The sequence below is a fragment of the Culex pipiens genome, chromosome 3 (genome assembly GCF_016801865.2).
Source record: "Culex pipiens pallens isolate TS chromosome 3, TS_CPP_V2, whole genome shotgun sequence".
NCBI classification, from domain to species: Eukaryota; Metazoa; Arthropoda; class Insecta; order Diptera; family Culicidae; genus Culex; species Culex pipiens.
In genome coordinates, this window is record NC_068939.1 from 2,438,909 (window position 1) to 2,456,416 (window position 17,508).

At 36.6% G+C, this 17,508-nt stretch overlaps 3 protein-coding genes across 6 annotated transcripts in view; all 3 read right to left on the minus strand.

The window, feature by feature from the left end:
- Positions 1-1,797, minus strand: part of LOC120423001 (sodium-coupled monocarboxylate transporter 2) — a 126,910-nt gene extending 125,113 nt beyond the window's left edge. For both annotated transcript variants that reach the window (XM_052711005.1, XM_052711003.1), the window contains exon 1: positions 1,402-1,797. In XM_052711005.1, the coding sequence (XP_052566965.1) occupies positions 1,402-1,588 (187 nt within the window). In that variant the 5' untranslated portion in view covers positions 1,589-1,797. The remainder of the gene's footprint in view (positions 1-1,401) is intronic.
- Positions 1,719-7,391, minus strand: LOC128093592 (uncharacterized). Its single transcript, XM_052711006.1, has 2 exons — positions 7,034-7,391; positions 1,719-1,888 (listed from the first exon to the last, which is right to left on the minus strand). Exons 1-2 carry the CDS (start codon positions 7,131-7,133, stop codon positions 1,824-1,826), a joined length of 165 nt encoding a protein of 54 aa, XP_052566966.1. The 5' UTR covers positions 7,134-7,391; the 3' UTR covers positions 1,719-1,823.
- A 7,930-nt stretch (positions 7,392-15,321) lies between these two features.
- The window catches only part of LOC120423000 (protein ECT2), a 109,125-nt gene continuing 106,938 nt past the window's right edge, over positions 15,322-17,508 (minus strand). For 2 of the 3 annotated variants that reach the window (XM_039586620.2, XM_039586622.2), the window contains 3 exons: positions 16,446-16,979; positions 16,219-16,368; positions 15,322-15,963 (listed from right to left, as the gene is read on the minus strand). In XM_039586620.2, coding sequence (XP_039442554.1) covers positions 15,811-15,963; positions 16,219-16,368; positions 16,446-16,979 — 837 coding nt within the window. In that variant the 3' untranslated portion in view covers positions 15,322-15,810. The remainder of the gene's footprint in view (positions 15,964-16,218; positions 16,369-16,445; positions 16,980-17,508) is intronic. The other variant, XM_039586621.2, reaches the window with a different exon arrangement.

Below are 17,508 nucleotides of genomic sequence, written 5' to 3' on the forward strand. Positions count from 1 at the left end.
ACCTTTTCATTTTTTTTTTTTTGCAAATGGTTTTCAAAGTTTATGTGAGCAACTCTCTACAAAATCGGCCGATTTCGACCATTTTTTTTTTTATTTTTTGATTTGACTCAAACTTTGTGAGGGCCTTCCCTATGACCAAATAAGCTATTTTGCGTCATTGGTTCCCCATACAAGTCTCCATACAATTTTGGCTGCTGTCCATACAAAAATGGTATGAAATATTCAAACAGCTGTAACTTTTGAGTGAATTTTCTGATCAACTTGGTGTCTTCGGCAAAGTTGTAGTTATTGTTGAGGACTATTGAGAAAAAATAGGTACACGGGGAAAAAATTTGCAGATTTTTTAATCAACTTAGTCTTGATTTAAACAATTTCAAAATATTTTTTTCGAAAAGATCAAAAAAATATTTCTAGAAATGGTCACTCATGGTCACTATTTTTAAAAATCGAAAAACTGCAAATATTTCGCTAAAATCAAACTTTCGGTGGCTATATCTTGAAAACGGAGCCTTTTTCAAAAAATCTGTAAAGTACTTTTCGATTGCAAATTCAATTTTGCATTAAAAAATAATTGCAAACTTGTTTTTGCATCAAACTTCGATTTTTTTCCAAAAATCACTATTTTTCAAAAATTCATAACTCGGCGGCAGATTTTTTGACCATGTTTCTCTGTGGCTCAAAAGTTGCGGATTTTTGTCCCCTAAAACATATCAAAATTTTTTGGGAAATTGAGTTTTAGTGAAAAATAAGTTGATTAAAAAATCTGCAAATTTTTTCCCCGTGTACCTATTTTTTCTCAATAGTCCTCAACAATAACTACAACTTTGCCGAAGACACCAAGTTGATCAGAAAATTCACTCAAAAGTTACAGCTGTTTGAATATTTACATACCATTTTTGTATGGACAGCAGCCAAAATTGTATGGAGACTTGTATGGGTGAACCAATGACACAAAATAGCTTATTTGGTCATAGGGAAGCCCCCACAAAGTTTGAGCCAAATCAAAAAATACAAATAAAATCCATTTCCGGTTTTGGTAGAGAATTGCTCATGTGCCAATCTGGAGCCAAATCGGTTAAGGTTTAGGGGTTTGTTTGAGATAATTCGCAAAAATTTATAAGGAAAAATTAAAAAAATGATACCAATTTTGTTGACCAAATAAATCACATAGCCTATTCCAAAGTAGGTATTAAATTTTTTCGACACCCTACCCAGAGAAAAATCAATTCCCGTAATTGTAAATTTTGTTCATGAATTTGCGAACCAAGAAGGAATTTATTCATGAGTATAGTGCATTTGCACTATAAACGTGAATATATTCCTTCATGGTTCGCAAATTCATGAACACAATTGACGCATTCGGGAATTATTTTTTTTCCGTGTAGTGTTCAACCAACTTACCTATTCCAAGGGAAACCACAAGCATAAACGCCAGCGCCGAGTAGTCGTACGGGGTAAACTCTCCCCGGTGGGCATTTTCCTCGCTGCCACACTCAGGCCACTCGCCGCCGTCACTTCCGGCGTGTTCCTGGGCCACAACGCACCACGCCAACAGGCCAATTACCGCCACAATACCAAACAGCTTCATTGTTCTAAATTGTCCTTTATTGTCTCTCTCACTAATTAACTAAACTAAACACAACAGCTTCTGTTTTGTTCTCTTTTTTTGGTATCAATTAATAACTTTGTTTAAAATCGGTTGATAATTTTTAAGATCACTTTTCAATTGGTTCTGAAGGCGAATAGTTTACATTTCTGTACGCACCCAGTTTTGTCAGTTTGAATTAAATTTACGATTGTTCCTAATTAATATCACAGTAAAACTAGCACCAATCAGCAGCACTCTGCTGACACCCGGATCGTCCCAATCTGGAGGACGCTGCTTTATCTGAAAAAATAAATAGGAAAATAAACACCAATCAATTTTATTTGTCCACATATTTGGTCTAAACGATTCTCAGGCTATTTGCCAATTTTGGCGAAACTCGACCAATTTACGCATGCTGGGTAATAGAGTGGAAAATATAAATCCACAAAATTTGGACCAAAGAGCTAATTTGTGAAGGCTAATCGTGCACAAGAAGATCAGCGGCTTGCTTAAAAAAAAACATGCCTCAGAATCGAAGTGATAACTGTTAGGTAAATATTTTCAAGTCATGAAGAAAGCCGCTGTGACAAGGTTCGGTTTAAATTTAACTCGTCTCACTCGCGCGTTGATTCGCTTATCAAAATTGTCATTCATCAATTATCCCCGCCAAACAGCTCAGATTTTTTTCGAGACAGTTTTACAGCCAAGATAGCACCAACATTTTTTGACGATTGATAAAATAAAATCACAGACAATTGCACCAATAACAATGCGATTAGCTGTTGAATTAACTACGGGTGCTGATAACGAGTAACGTGTCGTCTGAGATTGGAGCTTTCTCGAATTTGCTGGACAAATGTCCGCTTATCAACAGACATGAGGTGAGCAATTTACAACCTACAATTAAGACGGTTGCGATGTTAATCATAATTGCAGTACAGAACACCACCATTTAGTAAAGGGCTCTTATGTAATGCAATCTTTTCTTAGAGATCTAATGCAGTAGTTCTGAAAATTTTCCTAAAAGGTGACATCAAAAAGTGTTATTAATTTTTGCCAAAGCAAAATAATCAACCTTTTGACTTAAACCTAAAAAGGATGAAAATTTTGTGAGCAATCCCTCACATTTATTTGACAAATTCCGAAAAATTAACATCAATGTGTCAAACTGTCGAAACAGTCACACATTATAACCCTTAACTCAAGGCTGCACAAACAAAAAAAACGGAAAACAATCAACCGCTACTGCAGCAAACAAGTCAACAACGGTCTTTTTCCACGAAAGACTCCGCCCCCAGCAAACAGTCATCGCCGCCGCGGGCTACTGGTTCATCAGAGTCCCAAACGGTAGAAAAGACAAGTCCAAAGTGGCTGCGATCGGCTGCGATCTGCCACGTGCCGGATTGATCTGCATTTATCCATCCCACACCACACCGTTGCAAGCAGAATGAACTCTGATCGAGCAACGAGTTGCAACGATTTCAACGCCTCAAGTGAATGAACGACATTCGAGCAGAATGTTGACCTGTCGTCGGTCGACGGTTGGGCTCGTCTTCGTGCGGGCCCCGAAAGAGCTGTGTTTAAATGCCTAGACAGGTTTTTATGTTTTGCTTGTCGTTTGGTTGATAACGGACCAGACGCAAAAGATAAACAAATTCGGAACAACGCGCGCGCGAAACGATTTGGGAAATGATGTACAATGAATGCGAAATTTTGATTGCGGGGGATCGTTCGAGACGGTTGAAATGAATGAGACATGTTTGAGCCTGAATTGTTCATTGTTGTTCTATACTCATTATTCTAGTTCCGCTTTAGATGCACAGTAAAGAAATCATGGTATGTACATAGAAACCTCTTACGCGGTGGCGTTACGCTTTTTGTTTCGTAGATTTCTCTTAAACCATACAATATTTTTGCAAGCTTTAAAAAGCGTTTTGTAGATCTGAACAAAACCTACAAATTTCTTCAACACGATTGCAAAAATGTTGCGTCGTTTCATAGAAACCGAAAAATAAGAAAAACGTAACGCATCGCGTTAAAAAGGGTTCTCTGAATCCAGATTTTAAACATGAAGGACGTTACGATAAGCACGCCAGAAATGTTAAAATCGGCACGAACATTATAAAAAAGAGTAGCTTTGTTTGTATTGTTGTTTGTATTGTTGGTAGCACCGAGCAACTTTGACATTTTGAGAGTGCGTAACGCCGTTAACATTCGTAACGTCGTCTATGCTTAAAAATCTGGATAAGCTTTGAATAATATATTTGTTGCTTATTAAAGGTTTTGATCAAAAAAAACTTTGAGATAAGCCAAAAACAAAAACAGTTTAAGAACAAAACACATACATACATGCTTCTAAATAGGATTCTCTATATTTATTGGACCTTTTCAAATACAATTCTAGAATTGATCATTGCAATATAAATAGCAACCTATGTGGAGCGAGCTTTGTAAAATCAGTTCGAACTGTCAAAACTGCACCAGCATTTCAAGGTTCGAAACGCTCATGGTTTGTCGAATTTTGAAATGTAAAAATATTTTTACCAAGCAGGTTATTTATGTTTTAAGCATGTATGACGTTTTACATATTTATGTTAGTTGTCAGATTTGTTAATGGCAGATTCATTGTTACAGTCCCATCTCGATTTTCTCGACCTTAGTTTTGCCAAGTTTTTGGCAACATTTTTTATCTGATTTTGATCACACCCAACAAATTTTATATTTCTAAGGCTCCTTAAGATTTCGGAAGTTTAAAAACCAAAACTTTATAAATTATATAATTTTTTTTTTGCGAGAAAAAACTATTTGGATTTTTTGAAACTTTTGGCAGCATAAAAATCACCTAATGTTACCAAAAACGAGATGTCACTGAAATTGTTTTTAAATGGAAATAAGCTGAGCTTGAGGGGTACATTTCAAGCAGTGAAATTGTTTAATGAGCCGTCGTTTTGTGATCTTTCGTAAATATTGAAGGGCATTCGAAACACGCATCAGTTACAAATTGTTTACTTTTAAAAATATTATGTGGAAATAACGATATTATCTCAAGTAGCTAGAATACTATATTGTAAAAGCAGACAAAAATCAAAATACGAACGCAACCTGTCAAAGCTGTTGCGCCACAGGCTGATGTACACGCTAACGACAAACCACTACATTTTTGTTCGGCGCAACAGATTTTTTCGCGCAACAAAAGTGTTGCGCACTTCGGCTTGGTGGTGCGCGGATAATAATTTCCTCTCAATCTAAACAAAGCTATAAAAAATAACTAACTGACAGCTCGCATCATCTAGTAAGCACCATAACGAAAAAACGAAGTTGACTTTATAGCTGTCGGCCACCATTGCTAGTACCAACCACTAGTGTCTTCCTTTTTATCTACAAGGACTTCGCCGCCCTGGGCTCCTAAGTGTATGAAAGTATGGCACGGAGCGACGGCGCCGAATACCCATATTTACACAAAGAATTTTAGAGCGCCCGCCGCGGGATTCGAAGCACCATAGAAGAGTGGAAAAACTTGATCCCTAGACTGTATTTCTAGACTTTTTTTTGACTTTTTTCCCGCTAACTCCGATGGACATTGACATAGGGATACACTCAATGTTTACATTTGTTTATAGGACCTTATCAAACAAAAGTAAAGATTCAATCAGCGTTCTGATAAAAAAGTATTTTTCTGGAAATTAATATTAAGGATTTCAGAGATTTTTAGACAATCGTGCACTTTGTGGAAAGCTCTCCAACAAAGTGCACACCTCAAACTACAGCAAAAAAAAACTATCCAAGACACACACCTTAGTTTGAAACTTTTCTAAAGTGGTCGAAAGCAACAAAGCTCAGTCGAGACACGCACCACTCTAGGCGAGAGGGGGGGAGAAGGGGTATGATTTAAAGTGTGTGCAAATATTTGGTGTGCAGATATTATTTGCAAGGGTGGAGAATTTGGTGCAAAGTGTACAATATTTTTCTAAGAAAAATTAAGCAACATTTGAAAAGGGCGCATAAGCATTTTGACAGCTGGTGTTATTTTGCAAATTCCAAGAGATCAGAAAACTATTTAACAAAACCCACAGTGTTGAATGGTTGCTGGGAAGGCAATTGTTTTACACTTCGAATTTAGTCAAAAAGTTATATGTTTTCACGGAATTTGGAAATTAGTTCCAGCTGTCAAAGTGCTTAACCGCCCTTTCGGTTCTGGCTCTAATTCTAGCCAAATCGACTCGAGGCTCTACTTAATATTTTCAGTGAGGAACTTTATTAAATTGACATTCGTCATGCAAAACAGACACAGTTAAATAGTTTTCACCCTTACTTTAAACAATTGGGTCCTCAAATTAAGCTTAAATTGATGACATTATTGATCACAACGAAAAACCTCTTTTTTCTCAGTACACTGATCCATTGTACGATCCCAAAGGATTTGAAATGTATTTTGAATTAAATTTTTGAAAATTAACTTCTCGGCCCTTCTTGACACTTTTTTTCCGAGGGGACCATAGTTGATCCATCTTAAAATGTAGCCGTGTGTTTTTTTGCGTTAAAATTATAAAAAGTGTGATCAAAAATGGATTTGTAAAAAAAACTCTATTAAACCGTTTTTCATAAAACCAATTGGAGCTATTCAAAACAAAACAAATTGCGGAAAACATTTTCATAGCTTAGTAACAAAACAAATAGGGGAAAATAGCTCAATAAGAAGTGAGCAAGCAAGCTTCTATCCAAAGTTTTCCAAAATTAGTTGTAGTGAAAATCAGCAAATTGGAGTTGGGAGCGAGTGCTTAACCTGCCAAACAGACGAGAATTTCCCCTAATATTGCTAGTTCAAACACACATAGCCAACTCGCTGGCAACGTGGCATCACTTTCTTCTCCACGTCAGCTGTTTTTCGATCGGTTCTTGATCAATTAACGAATCATCAAATTCAAAAATATTTTGAATTGTTCATCTGCGCGTCCTTTAAATTCTGTTTACTAAAAAACAATGAAAATTTGATCTATTTTTTTCAGAGCTATGTGCTGTTAATTTTATATAACAAGCACATCGTTCAACATATCTAAATAAAAAAGTATAATAAATAGCTTGAATTATGAATATATTTTAAATGTATTGTTAGAAAACGATTGCCATCTAGATAAATATTCACATACAGAAAATCCATTCCAAGTTACAAATAAAATTTCCACTCACGTGTATCAACTGCTTCCTTCTAATTTCCTTCTATTGTGACAATTTATTTTCTAAATTGATCGATTTGCCTCATGATGATTAAACCCATCACGTTCTTTTCAAAAAGCGTCTAGCTTGCAACTAGTGCAACAAATTGTGCTGCTCAGGCACACACATTGAAAATCGTAATTCTTGAAGATTTTCAATGATAAAATTCCAACACTGTCAAAACAAACATGAAAAATCACTCATGCAACACCTTATCGAATCTCAACTTACCACCGCCGAATCCCCGCTTGCGATGGGGACTTTCTTTAATTTGCAGGAACGTCCTGAACTGAATCTGCACAATCAGCCCCAAACTGTTTCGGTATTTCATTCGCTTGAGGGCGGAACTCGACAGAACATCAGGACGAGTTTTCTTCCTTCGGGAATCCAATTTCGGAATCTTTCTTGCACGAGTCCTTGGAGGATAAATAATTGTGGTTTCACTTGCTTTGAATCACTTTTTTGAGCGGTAACTATGATTTTCACACTCTGAGGATTCTAAATATCAATTCAAACAATCTTCCAAAAAAAACGACTTTTTTCTTCTTCGAAATCACTTCTGCACACGCGCGCGCGTCTCCACCGAAAGCTCAAAACTTAGTAAGACGGTCCAATTGAATCGGCTATTACTTATAAGCAATTCGGAGGCTCCTCCAGCAGTATCGGCTAAACACTCTCGCGGGTAACCACACACACACTTTGCCCCCTCATATCGTGTGAGTGAGAGATGCTGAGAAGAAGCAAACCGCGCGCAAACGTAAGTCACTCTCGCCGGGCCAATTTTGTCACGTTGTAGAACGTCTGGGAATTGCTGGTTGTGGGGAGTGGAAGAGAACCGAGCCAAATATCAGCCGTAATGTCATCTCGGGCCAAACTTCCGTTTTGTTCTCGCCGTTCGAAAACAGGTGCTCGACGATTAACCCGGAAATGTCGGATTTGTTGTGCATTTATTTTTTCCGGATTCGTGGAATGAAGATTTAAATTCTAGATTAAATTTTCAAAAGGTCCTATCTGCAAAGAAAACCCATGACTCAAAGATTGTTTTGAAAATTGACTCTAGAATTTAATTTTTACTTGAGATTTCCCTCTATTTTTCAACTGAAAAGTTCCAGATGTAATGATACTTCAGAGTTTCTCAGAGTTTATGGCTAGCACGCCTGGTCACCTGATAGGAATATTTGAAATAAAAACTAAGCGAATTTCGATACCCTCATTTTATTTTTATTTTCATCAATGTATGCCAAGAAAGCATTTTATGGATTTTATTATCTTAAAATGTTTTCTAGATAAGCATTACTAATAAAAATATCGTTGAAAAGATGAAATTTCCCTATTTTAATAAGTTTCTACTATCGGTCTCTAAACGCATTGACCTTGTTTACTGTCTCAAACTAGATCTCAAATTTATTTGTTAATGATAGTGCAAATAATTTGCAAGCAACTTTATTTGTATGATTCAATAAAAAAAATGGATGGTATAAACTGCAAAATTGATGAAAATAGGTTGTGTAGTGAACCGAAAATTGATTTAAATTCTCTTATTAATATTTCATGAACAATTTACACAATAAATGCAGATTGAAAAATATGTGCAGTATAATTACAAGGCTTAGTTATTTTTGACACTCAAAATTTGCTACTTTCACAGAGATCATAATTTGAAAAAAAACAAAAATTTTCTAATTCGCTTCAATTTCATCTCTTTTGAAGATTACAGAATTTAAAATCAAAACAAGATTTTACTGTCCTTGTTCATGCCAAAATGAATAATATTACTTAAATTTGCTTCCAAATTTTGCAAAACTTTCCAAACCTTCCAAAATGTTATTGAAGAATTCATGATGGAAAAATATAGATTATATTATATTATAAAATCTGAAACAGATCTTCAAAATTTTAATCACACAGCACAAATACAGATCAGAAAGCAAAACTAAATTAGTACACATTACAAAATCAACAAAAAATCCGAAAAAAATCAAATAATACAATATTTTTTCCACGGACCATCAAAATTAATTTTAAAAAAATAGTGAAAATTTCACGAGATCTACAATAAATCTTAAATGCAACTTAAAAAAAATGATTGAAAAACTTGAAAATTACAAAATAAACATAAACAGGTGCATAAAACTTCACATGTAGATCTAGGGTTTTTTTTATCTCAAAATTTATTTTCCCCTTAAAGAGCACTCAGCTAGCAAAATCTAAACGTAGAAATGCAAAGGCTTATGAATTGATCTCGTTTGAAAGGTTCTCCAAATCTCTGAATTGCAAATGAAACATCCTGGAACAGAAAGTTCTGCAATTGGAATTAAAAAAAACTTCACAACATTCTAAGAAACAGAAATTATTTTGGAACAAGAATAACTTGATCCCCCAACTATTTGCAAAGAAAATGTTGTAACAATTATAATTAATCATTTGTTGTTCTTTCAATTATTTTTTTGAATATCTTAAAGTGTGCAAGAAGTTTGTAATACGGGTATCAATTAAAAACTTATTTAATTCACATGAATAAATGAAATGTTTGTGAAATCTTGTTAAATTTCTGCAATGATTTGACAATACAGTCCAGACTCGATTATCCGAAGGCCTTGGAAAAATTCCACTTCGGATAATCGAATCGCGATTTTTTCAATGTCTCATTTTTTATTGTCGAGCTTTGGTATGACCCCTAAACTTAAACAAAGATGGCAGCCATTTGACGCAATATTGAAAAAATGCAATTTATTTTGTAACAGGCAATCAACAACTCAAATTTGACTAAAATGAGGTCTTAGAACTACAATTTTATGTTAAAAACAAGAAAATGAAAAAATACGATTTTTTTTGTTCGTGATTCGATTATAATTATCCGAGGTCCCATACAAACCTTCGGATAATCGAACTTCGGATAATCGAAACTTCGGATAATCGAGGCTTCGGATAATCGAGGCTTCGGATAATCGAGTCTGGACTGTATGTCAAATTTCGAGAAAATTTTAAAACTTTACGAATATTACGCTGTCTGTGAAATAGTGAAAACTCACTAACCCCAGTAATTAAATTCGAAAAAACAACCATTTTTTTTACACCATTTAACAATAACTTTTACTTAAGGGGTTACATACATGTAAATCGACAAAAATGTAAGAGGTTGGTTTTGGCACACATTAAAATACATATTTTCAACTATTATCAAAATAAATTTGAAGATATTGCCGAGATATAGCCATTTTAAGTTAGCAGTTTTAAAAATCGGGTGCCACGATATCTCCACACTGCCTTGACCAAATCGGCTCAAAATTTTGGTGAAGCCTCGTTAAACCGGTCCTGTGTGCATGACGAAGCCCGATTTTCAAAAAGTTTGTTTGAAAAAAAGATAAAAATATTTTTATGTTTTTCATATAAAAAATCGCCAGTTTTAGATTTTTGTATTTTTTTTTTTTAAAGCAAAATTTCAAAATCGGGCTTCGTCATGCACACGGAATATATCTTGGGAGTCTTCACCCCAAATTTCAGCCAATTTGGTCCATCCCATCTCGAGATATCGTGGCACCCGTAAATCAACTCGGTGTTCAGAGAAAAACTCTCACAAAGTTCGACAGTTCGCTTTGCGCATGGCAAAATTTTGAACGTAAATCGTCTCTTACTCAGTTTAATCATGAAATATCTTCATGAAACTTCCAGGAGTGATTGAAAATCATCTTTTTAGTGGATTTATTAAATTTTCTGAAATATGACATTTTTGATTTTCTACATGTATGTAACCCCTTAATTGAAAACCTTCCCAAACCAGTACAGTCCAGACTCGATTATCCGAAGGCCTCGTAAAAATTTCACTTCGAATTTTTTTATTGTATAGCTTAAGTATGACCAATAAACTACTCTAAAATGATTTAGAATTTTGAAATCCAAGATGGCGGCCAAAATGGCGGTGATAATATATTGAATAAAAGCTATTTTCAATTTAAAAGGCAATCAAATATTCAAATTTGACTAAAATGGGGTCGCAGAACTCAGATTTGATGTAAAAAGCAAAAAAAATAAAAAATACGAAAAACATTTTTTTGGGTCATGATTCGATTATCCGAAGTCCGATATAAACCTTCGGATAATCGAGTCTGGACTGTATCTAATTTTGGGGCCACTTTTTCCAGCACGCTAATCAACGAATGCGTCATAGCCTTGATGCGTCAGGCATCAAATCGTTCGCCTAAGTGCAGTTCTCGGTATTCTCCTCCGCTAAGCCCCGTCAGTCAGGTAGGTACGAGACCCAAGCAGAGAAAAAGCTCAACATGCCGCGACTCTCTTTCTTTCCACAGCTGTTGCTACTGCTTCTGCTCCTACTGCTGATGTGTTATTATATTGCTCGTGTTTGTCTTCCGTCGGAAATGGTTGGATCGGAGAGGATTTATCCAGTTGAAACTCAAAAAAAAAAATGTTGCTGAGCTGTTGTTGGTACTCGCACGCAACGCTAAGTCGCCTTTGTCTATCGACAGCGGTTGTTACTCTCTGCCAGAGAGGCGCTCGATAGCAGCAAATTGATCGGTGACTGTCGTCAGTTTTTTGGGTTTTTCTTCGCTTATCAGAACAAGTTTGCCAAAAAAACAAACGACATAACAATCGTTTATTTTCGAAGGTTTTCTTCAGTTTGCCAAAATACGACCGATATCAGTAGCTCATTGTGAAGGGTTGCGTCCACAGTCGTAGTCATCATGTGCATATAAAATTTACCCGACCCGCATCGTCACAGACTGAAACATATATTAGCAATTCTTCCAATCAAACAGTCTTTTATCTTACCCGATGGGACATCTTTTACAATTAAATACACATTTTAGATAGCGCATGGTACACCATCGTCTTCCCTAGACGGTACAAATGAGATATACGTGTCGGCAAACGGAAATCAATCAAGATAGGACGTGATTTTGTACTTCCGACTGAAAGCAGCACGTGTCGCAGATCTAGATTGTTGCGGGTTGCACTGTGATAACGTTTGTTTTCATAGATTTGAATCTCTAGAGCTCGTAGGGTCAATCAACGTATTTATTTAACCTTTTGTTATATAATTTATTTAAAATTTGTGTTCATGATCAATATAATGTGTGAATATCAATTAATTATTGCCATTTATATTATTTTTTTAAATATTTATTCAACCCATCCTTTTAAAGCCGTCTTCAATGGTTTGTACATAGCTTCAGAAAGCTCAAAACTAAATGTATTGCTAGAAGTTGGCACAAACGCCGATGATGTTGACATGAATTACATAAAATGGCTAACGCGAAAAGAAAACTGAAAAATAAACTGAAATCGTAAAATAAGACTTTTTTTTGTGAAATACAATTTTTTTTCACAAAACTACGTATTTTTTTATGATGAGGATTTTTTCATATGCAGTCCAGACTCGATTATCCGAAGGCCTTGGCAAAATTTCACTTCGGATAATCTAAAGCGTCTAAAGCGTTTCCCGTTTCCCGGGAATTCTGTAACCCCAGGAAATTGGACGCTCTAGGATAATCGAATCAAGAAAAAAAAAAATTTTCGATGTCTAACTACTCTAAAGGGATTTAGAATTTTTAAAGCCATGAAGGCGGCCATAAATACGATGATGAAATATTGAAAAAATGCATTTTTTAATTTTACAGGCAATCAACCTTTCAAATTTGACTAAAATGGGGTCGCAGAACTCGAATTTTAAGTTTAAAGTAGAAAAATAAAATTAAAACGCGAAAAAAAAATTTTGGTTCGTGATTCGATTATCTGAAGTTCCATACAAACCATCGGATAATCGAACTTCGAATAATCGAAACTTCGGATAATCGAGTCTGGACTGTATTTCGAAAGTAATAACACATTTTTTTAAACTAAAATTTTTCACAAAACTAGGTATTTTCGAAAAAAAACTAAAAATGACAGTTTTTGTACAATTTGGGTACCAAATAATCGGGATTGTGTTATACATTTCTAAAGTTGTAAAACATGTTTTAAAATACTCAAAACTTTCACAAAACTACTTATTTTCGAAAAAAAAAAGCTGAAAATTTCAGTTTTTACAATATGAGTATTAAATGGCCGGGATTTTTTCGTGCATAGTAATAATAATATTTTTGTGAAATACTCAAAAAAAATTACAAAACTACGTATTTTGTAAAATATACTAAAAATTTCCGTTTTTTTCGTTTAAAAAATTTAAATTACAAGCTACAGTTTCAACTTTCGAATGAAAAAAGAGTTTTAAAAAGCATAATACACCTGTCCAGTTGTTTTGCAATAATAAGTTTCCAAAATTTCAAAGCATTGACGAAATTTTTATTTTTGCGAGAAAAAACGTTTTTGCGGTGGTGAACACTGTAATTTCATAAAAGTTCAAAATATTTTTGAACGAGCCCAACCAAGCTAAATATGGTTATCAATGCAGAAAAAGGCATATAAGATTGTTTTAAGTTGATTAGACTTCTGTTTGCATTGAAATTTTTCAGTTTTATGACCTGATCAAAAGTGTTAACTAACAAGTTATCGTACCCAATAAATCAACAAATTACAAATTACAATTACAAATATTTTTTGCCCCCTGATTTTTCGAATCAATTTTGAAGACATAGACTTTGAAAAATATTTGCAACGACCTTATTTCTATTCAAATGTATGCAAAATACCAACAAAATACCCTAGTTGTAAAAACTAAAAAATTTAATATTTGTTCAAAAATACGTAGCCTTGTAAAATTTTTCATTATTAAAATTTTGAGGACTCTCAAAAAGTATTATAACTTTCAAATGATTTTCAAAATTTCCGATCATTTGATTTTTTGTTTGTTTTTGTTAGTTTTTTTTAAATACGTAGTTTTGGAAAAATTTAGAGTATTTCACAAAAAAAAATTCTACCAGCATGTTTCCAAGATTACCGATCATTTGATACCCATATTGTAAAAACTAAAATTTTGTGTATTTTTTTTTCGAAAATACGTAGTTTTGTGAAAATTTTGAGTATTTTCAAAAATTTGTGCTGTAACTTTCTAAATGTATGAACAACTCGCGATCATATTACAGTCCTTGATTATCTGAAGCCTCGATTATGCATTTTTTCAATATTTCATCATCGCCATTTTGGCCGCCATCTTTGAATTAAAAATTCTAAGTCACTTTAGAGTAGTTTAAGGGTACCATCATCAGGGGTGAGATTGGGTCATACAAATTTCTGCATTTTTGTATGACCCAATCTCACCCCCAGACCCAATGCACCCCTGATGACGGCACTAAAGCTCAACAATGAAAAATAAGACATTTTTTTTCCTGGTTCGATTAACCGAAAAGAAATTTCGCCAAGGTCTTCGGATAATCGAGTCTGGACTATATTGAAAAAAAAAATGATTTCTCGATTAAATTTTCAAAAGGCCCTATCTGCATAGGAAACCCATGAGGGATAGGTTGTTTTGAAAATTTAATCTAGATTTGAGATATGGTCCGAAATCTGCCATTTGGGATCGATATGAAACAAAATTGCTATTATTATCTCCATTTTGGAGAGCTTGAACAAAAACAATTATCTTCAAAAACAAGAAAGCAAGACCAACAAACAAATCACCCTTCTTCGCAATTCCTTTTGTCATCCCCGGTCGATCGACAACCCTCGCACGTCTTTGCTTTCAACATCCATATTGTACGCCTCCCGGGGGGCTGGAAATTTTCGAAATTCCAAGTCTAGGTACTTTCTATTCCGCAGCAATTTCCTCTTCTCGCTTACATTCAATGCACAGGAGGGCCTTTATTTACTGGGGTTGCACCATCGTCCACCGTGTTCAATAGCTGAAAATACTTACCGAATCGTCCCTTTCTTCGACGCCGGAAACCACCCAAGAAAGCGCTGGAAATTAAACACATCAAACAGAATTTATGCTTTTTTGGTTGGAATGCTCCTCTCTTTCCTTGGGTGCGCGCGTCCAAACGAATCTTTACGCAAGGCTTTTCTCGGGCGCATTTTCTGCTGACTGAATTTTGTTGTTTATCTGGCTAATGGATGATTTAATGTGCTAATTCGTGGCTATTTGTAGAACAAACAACAGCACGGCGAGTGATAATATTGCGTTAGCATAAATAGCATAATGCTGAATGATGGTTGTGTTTGGGCCGACGGTGCTAACTGGTCCAGGGACTGCTAATGCTGTTTTGATTAGGGGCTTTTGATCTTCTGCAGTGCGCCCGGTCGAGCACGTCCAGCTAAATCAACAATTATTTATGGAATTTCTTTCGCACATGAATGCACCCCCGTTTGATTTTAGTAAAAGGATAAAATTATCCTTGAATAGCCCATGTTTTATTGATTTTTTAATCGCCTCGAGCACGATGGATCTACGAAACGGTTCCAGATAATTGTTTTCTATCATATAAATACAACATTCGAGCGTGAGAGAGCTGTTCACATTCCAGAACGTGAACAACGTTTTGTTTTTGTAATCTTTTTAGTAACTAAGCCGGGCCGCCCTGCCCGTGTCTTTTAAATCTATCTTACTGTATTGATCCGGCATAAAACTATGTTCGATTTTACAAATATTTATCAGCTGACACAAATAAACGTTCACATACACAGAAAATAATGCTAATCAAAATAAATTCTTACGACTTAAAAAGCGGAAACGTCCCTGCTGCTGGTGCTCTCAATTTCCGAAAAGCTTCAATCGGTATAGTAAAATATTTACAACAATTTTCCACCTGCCTACAACCCTTCTTCTTGAGCTGATGATCATTACGAAAGCACAGCTTCTTCACCCTTCCTCTCTCGACAACGTGTTCTCGTTTCCGACCGAAAACAAAAATCGTTATTTCCCACACAAAAGAGTAGAGAAAAACAAAAAAAAAAGTGGTAAAACAAAAGGCTTCTGCCAACTAGCATCTTCCTCGAGGACATTTCCAAGATTCTGCTGCTGGTTTGAGTGTGATGTGGGCACAATATTTTTCTCCTACCTCGCTCGCTCGCTCCACACGGTAATGAGGAGAGGAGGCCACCACCCCTTCTTGTTCCTAGAGCCGTCGCAGGGCCGCCATCGACATCGGCGGATGTTTGTTCTTGCGGGTCGGTTGGACGGACATTGGGGCCACCAGGATTTCCGACGCCGCCGACGGGGACGTGGACGCCTTCGAGTCACCACTTTCGGACGACTCCTCGCCGACTTCCTGTTGTGTTTGAAGGAACGGATTGCGGGGAAGGGGGAAAAACCTGTTAATTCCTGATAAGACTCTTCTTCGCTGGTGGTCCAAAATCGCTTTCGACTTGCAGGTCAAGCCGAAAACAAATTTGGCCACACTCGAGAATGGTGGCTTTATCTGAATGGCTTTTTTTATGTGTGTTAGTTTATAATTAATGAGTGTGGACGGGTGTGAGTTGTGTGTGTGTGCTTAATTTTCTGTGGACTCATGCGGAATGCATACGTTTAGGTTCGTACAGCTGGCCAGCTTCATCTGGGCTAGCTGCGAGGCTGGCGTCAGCGACTGAGTGCTTCCGAACGGGGACGTCATCATGGTCGTAACGGCTCGCTTCAGCTTGGACGGCGTTTTGTTGAACGAGAAGGCGCGGCCAACCTGCAAAAGATAAAAAATGAAGAAATCCAAATTACAATCACATTCATCCCACAACTCTCCCACTCCCATCTCCTTACCCGCATCCTCGTCCTCGTGGCAAACTTGAACGCCTTCGACAGCGTCCCCACGTTAATATCCGTCACGTCGATCCCCAACTCCTCCGACTCGCAGTTGACCATAAACTTTTCCGCGTCCGCCTTGCACGCGTTCTCCGCCAGCTGTTTGCACAAACTCCGCAGGTAGACGATCTTGTCCATCTCCTCGTCGCAGATGCTGAACGAGTGCAGCCGGTCCTTGTTGTCCACCGTCGCTCTACAATTCAGCGCGAACGCCCGCGGACTGTCCTGGATGTTGACGACGAGCCGCAACGAGCTCAGCGGCATCAGCTTGATGTGTTTGTACGGCTTCGAGGTTTGGCAGCGCGTCGTGTTGAGCCCGTTCGTGCTCGGCGATTTGGCGTTGTTGAACGCTCGCGACCGTTTCTTGCACACTTCCAGCGTGTCGCTAAACAGAAACAGCATCAGCGAGTCGCCCCGGCCGCTCAGGCTGTCGGTCAGCTCGGTCACCTCGCAGCGCGAGACAAAGTGCCGGTGGGAGGACACCAGGTGGGGCTGTTTGGGAAATGGGAAGAAAATGATAAGTTATTTTGGGTTTTGATAAAAAAAAATCTAAGCTGTTATTATTTTTCCATATGAAATCTAAGGACAGCTGGCTGTCAAAATTAGGGGAAATATACTCATTTTAAGCCTAATAAGCGGTCGTGTTTGAATGATGCTGGATAATCTGGAGTGTTCCTTGAAATTTACTAAAACCAAGTACACCGACGAGTAGAGCAACTTTTTGTGAACATTAATGTTTATTTTCACTTTTACTAAAATTTATTCTATTCCTTTTACAAGCATTTAAAAAAAAAATTCCCAAATGTATTCTAATCAGACGAGAATGCATTGGGCCACGCCCATTTTCCTATTTTCAGCTTAGTTTTTTTTCTTTCAGCGCTCTTTTGGGTCTGCTTAGTGTTACCACCTGTGAAAAACTGTGAACACTCACGAAAAGTAGCATTTATAGAGAAAATTTCCTGGCATCGCTGGCTCACTCCAACAGGCTCTGCTGGTGGTGTTGGTGGCCTTTATTTGCCTT